Source organism: Pollachius pollachius, assembly GCF_949987615.1.
Source record: "Pollachius pollachius genome assembly, chromosome: 12".
In the NCBI taxonomy this organism is placed as follows: Eukaryota; Metazoa; Chordata; class Actinopteri; order Gadiformes; family Gadidae; genus Pollachius; species Pollachius pollachius.
The window spans coordinates 7,233,977-7,238,878 of record NC_136945.1 but is presented as its reverse complement, the minus strand read 5'-3'; the positions used below and the strand labels follow the sequence as shown (position 1 = coordinate 7,238,878).

The 4,902-nt window shown below is 44.7% G+C and overlaps 1 protein-coding gene across 1 annotated transcript in view; it reads right to left on the bottom strand.

Annotated features, from left to right (window-relative positions):
- Nucleotides 1-1,918: 1,918 nt before the first annotated feature.
- The window catches only part of mdfi (MyoD family inhibitor), a 23,416-nt gene continuing 20,432 nt past the window's right edge, over nt 1,919-4,902 (bottom strand). The window contains exon 5 of the mRNA XM_079747471.1: nt 1,919-4,560. Within this exon, the coding sequence (XP_079603597.1) occupies nt 4,307-4,560 (254 nt within the window). The 3' untranslated portion in view covers nt 1,919-4,306. The remainder of the gene's footprint in view (nt 4,561-4,902) is intronic.

Here is a 4,902-nt window from a genome sequence, read left to right as displayed (position 1 = left end):
CACGTGGCTTGTCATGTCAAGACTCGTATTAATTTATGATTCCCATCCCAGCGTGTGACCCCATCACCTCCATTAGAATGCAGCCTTTGTAATTCATTGGTTAATATTCAAAAGCCACTTGTCCCCTGTGCCCGCTTTGTGCATGGCAAATGTCTGCAGGGAGTGCGTGCGTCGTTTATGATTCATTAAGTGTGTGTGTGCACGCGCGCGTTTGTGTCTGTACGTGTGTGTGTGCCATGGCTGTGCAATGGGTCGGTGTGGGTCATGTTTCTTTATGTGCATCTGTGCTGTTGTGAGCTTTGCATTGCATCTGCAAATGTGACAGAAGAGGTGTGGGTGAACACCATCACCGGCGTGGCTCACTCCAAAACATTGGCAGCTGGTCCCCCTGTCCTTCTGCCCTCTGTCTGTCCACTCCCACGGACACGGCCTTCAATCGACCCTCTGTCTGACCCATGGATCTCTGAGCCACAGCATCCCTTTCTCTGTCCCCTGAAAGAGAGCCACACACACACACACATGCACACACACACGCACACACATGCAAGCACGCATACACACACACACATGTAAAGCCTGCACACACACACACGTACAGTGTTCATGCACACACAAGCACACCACTGTACACACACGCACACACACACACACACACACACACACACACACACACACACATACAAGCCCAGTTGATGATCCCTGCCAATAAAGCCATTAGCAGAAGTCAATACAGTGGGTCTCTTGTTATTGACCTCTACACAGAGCGAGGGGATATCAATACACCAACGCCTCATCGCCTCATGAAGTGTGCGCACACAAATCACAAATAAACATATAACACACACACACACACACACACACACACACAAACACACATTCAGACACACAGAAGGAGCCACAGACACACACACACATACATGCATACACAGATGGTTCAGGATTTCTCCTGAGCCTGAAGAAGCCAAATAATATCTGATCCTCAATAAAGAGGAAGAAAAAATAAAAGACCGCAAAGAAGGATTAAAGAGCGAGGCCGACCGAGGAGCTGATCTGGAGCAGAAAGGCGTCCCCAGTGCTTTCTCTGCACGTTGATATATTGGCCTGAACAGGCATTCCTGCTCAACGACTTTGGCAGCCCTTTAAAAAACACATTACAGAAACTCTGCTCTGCGTGAGCCACAGTTGTTGCTTTTGGTTTTCCCACATTTTATCTCCCCCCCCCTCTCTCTCTCTGTCTGTCTCTGTCTCTTTATCTCAGCTAAGACACAACTAGGCTGGTGGGATATATGAGAAAACTGCAATAGCATGTGATGAGACTTTATGCAGGGATTATTCAAGAAATAAAAACAATGAAACTTGAAACTGAGCACGGCCAAGTATTTGAAAGCACAGACAATATATAATGAGAGGTTCACATGTTTGCTTTCTATCTCAGTCGATTTGGAAATAATTTGTACAGGTCAGTGGCTTATCTCCCCAAATGTGTTCTGCGTTTGACGTGAACACCAGTTTTAACATTAGTAAGCTTTCTCTATGCTAAATTAAAACCATCTTTAGATGACATGATCAGAAACAAAGACCTTATCAGAACCTGGCAACATAAATGCTCTGTTAGCTGATGTGTATTTTGTCCAGATGTGGAGTCGAGACATTGTATTAAAACCTTATGAATGAAATATTTAGAAATATGATTGCTCATATTTGTTTTGATGCTTAAACCTTCCCACAATTTAAAATGTGCGTGTCATGTCTAACAGATCGCCATACTGCATCAATTGTGCTATGATAAATTACAGACAACTAAAGAGTTAGCCAAGGGGATAACAGCATTTTAAAAAAGGAGGTCTCAACACCAGTGTTTTATGAATACCCTAGTCTTCACATTATTTATTCCAAATGAGATAAAACAGTTCAGCTGTAACATCCAGGAGAGCAAAGGGGAATTGCCGATACATGGGGACAGTGTAAACAAGATGACACATCAAGGACTAGTAAGACAGAGGATCATCAAGGCTATTTGGAAGGTCTTAATAGCAGAGCAACTGGCAAATCCCACATGCTCTCTGAGTTGCATTACAAAATGGGGCGCTAAATTGAGAGGGAAACCATTGATAACTTTGAAATACTCCAATGACCTTTGATGGAATTCACAATAACAAAAATAAAGAAATACTGAATATGGAAAATACTGAAAATAATACTAATAATACTAATCTAAATATTATAGATACAAATTGACTGAGATGTTGGCACATTAGGGATGGTGTAATCTTTGACATAGCTGGCATCTGAGCCAATCACATCACACGTAACATTATTGCATATTTATATTCCTGTCCAATAACAGGGTCTTTGTCTCCTTCTCCCTTCATTCATATCTATTGAAGATTGCACAATTTTCCAGGATTTTCCAGGACTGTTTGTCAGTGTTTTTCCTGTGATTCGTGACCAAAGGTGTAAGAAATGTGAAAAATGTAAGCTAGAACAATTGCATTGGGTTTTCTACTGGGTTTTACAAAAGATGTCCAATTATTGTTTTGTGTGGTTTTGTTCATCCAGTATGATGATCGGATGACAATATTTGTGCATGTGTATCAAACCACAATGTGATGTCTAAAGTCATTATGATTCATAGAGGTGTATAGTGAAACACTATATCGCCTACATATAATTCTGGAACTTGAAACGGAGGTTTGTAAAGAAAGAATTTGGCGAACAGTATGGAGAGATTTGTATCAAGTCTGTTTAAAATGCATACCAGATCTGAGTGATATCTCAAGAGGTACTAGGTTGGAGGATGCGTCTAAGCATGCGAGAATTTGAGCCCTCTTATCACAAAAAAAAAAATTCATTCACAAGCGCATGGATCTTACTTTGCATAATATTGCAAGACTTTCACTCAGGGAATTCAATTAGATCTTGAGAGAAGGCTGCTTTTGCGGAGAGACCTGCCAAACCTGATAACACAGAAATGTGATTTTCACATTACAGGAGGAATGTAAAAATCTAAACTAAAATCTATAAAACAAGGATTAATAGAGATTTGGTAAAAGGCATAAAATCTACGGGCCTTCGGATAAAGCCGAGGTCTCTTTGTTCACATAGCAATGTCAAATATTCATGGAATGTATTCCTCAAGAGATGTAAGCTTTCCAGTTTCTCTTAGCACTGCATAGAAATATGGATTTTAACAGCACAGGTCCCTCACCAAAATGTCTTACTAACTAACTAAAACAACAAGGCTGAATCCATACAGGCTGAGATTTTCGGTAAGCAACTGTGTGAGATTTGACAAAAAAAAAACGAATTGTCCAAGACTGAAATCATCCAATTGTTGTAGTCAAAGTCCAAAACAGTCAGGTTTTGTGTATATATATATATATATATTTTCCCGTCAGAACCCATCTCCAGGACAAACATGATCCTGTTTCGTTGTCATCCCTCTCCATAAATCCTTGAGGTGTTTCATGAAAAAAGGAATGTTTGTGTAATATTGCCACTAGCCACCAACAGTGTCCCCTCGGATTGAGTGATGGAAACGAGGGGGGGAGTGGGGGGGGGGGACAATGGACAGCCGTGGACAGCGCATCCTCCACGTGGGCGCGGCGCCCTGCATATTCAAAAAAAGACTGAAAGACGTTAACCTTGCCAAGGACAGACTACAGTTCGACGGGGAGATCTGAGCGTCCATTTTTCCCATTATGCCCCAGCTCTTATCTGCAGAAACACTAAAATCCGGTTAAATGGAGCTATTTTCTCATTTGCCTTTTGGAGGTCGTTTTTCATGCTTGGGGAACTCGAGTCATTCAGTGGGCACAAGGGGCTCTGTTTTAATAAGAGCCCATCCAGTCCGGGTCCAGAGGCCCTGTCCGCACACACAGACACACACACACACACACATACACACACACCGCCGTGCATGAGCCGGATGACAAACAGAATGATGGATGGACGGACGGATGGACGGACGGACGCGCCCAAGAACCACAGCTGAATCCCGACGTGCCCCGGGGGGAGAAGGAGGGAGACTGCTGGTCCTTCGACACAACGAGCAGTAGAAGAAGAAGAAGAAGAAGAAGAAGAAGACGAAGACGCTCAGCACCGGCGACCGCCTCCAGCGTGCAGATCAGTTCTGCGGCGCCCGTTACCCTGTTTAAAGCAAGCTCTGCCGTCGTCCCTCTGTCCAGTCTATCCAAGTCCCGCCGACCAGACTCTTCAGCAAATCAACAAAGGAGACCGCGCCCCGGCGCCGCTCGGGGTTGTTTCCCGGCGAGACGCGCCCCCCTCCGACTGGCCCGGGCGGGCCTCAGGAGGAGAAGCAGAGGCCGCAGCACTCCATGCAGATCTCCAGGCAGTCGGCGGACTCGCAGCAGGCGTCGATGATGCCGCAGTCCATGTCGCACGGCAGGTCGCAGTCGCCGCACTCCTCGGAGGCGCAGCAGCAGCAGAAGCAGGAGTCGTCGCCGGAGCAGGAGCCGCAGGTGGCGCAGTTGAGCACGATGTTGCACAGGGTGAGGAACTCGCAGAACAGGCAGGCCAGGATACAGTGAACGCAGCAGTCTGGGGGGGGGTGGGCACAGGGAGGGGACAATGAGGGAACGGTCACTTGCGGTTCAGATACACAAGGGGTTACTGTTTCGTGTTTTTTTGACTTGTGCCACCAAAAGCTCTTCCCTAGTAAAGCATTCGTTTGTTGTATTGTGGTATTATGGTTACATTGCAAGTGTATTAACGACATTCTTACAGCGAAACGACAAAATTCAAACATTGTCACGACGAATGTATGTCTCGAATCCATAAACGATTGATGTGTGTTAATTGTGGAATGATATAATATTGTGGAATATAATACGCTTCAGATCCGGTATGAAATAAATATTTAAGTGAACTGGGAGTGTTGCA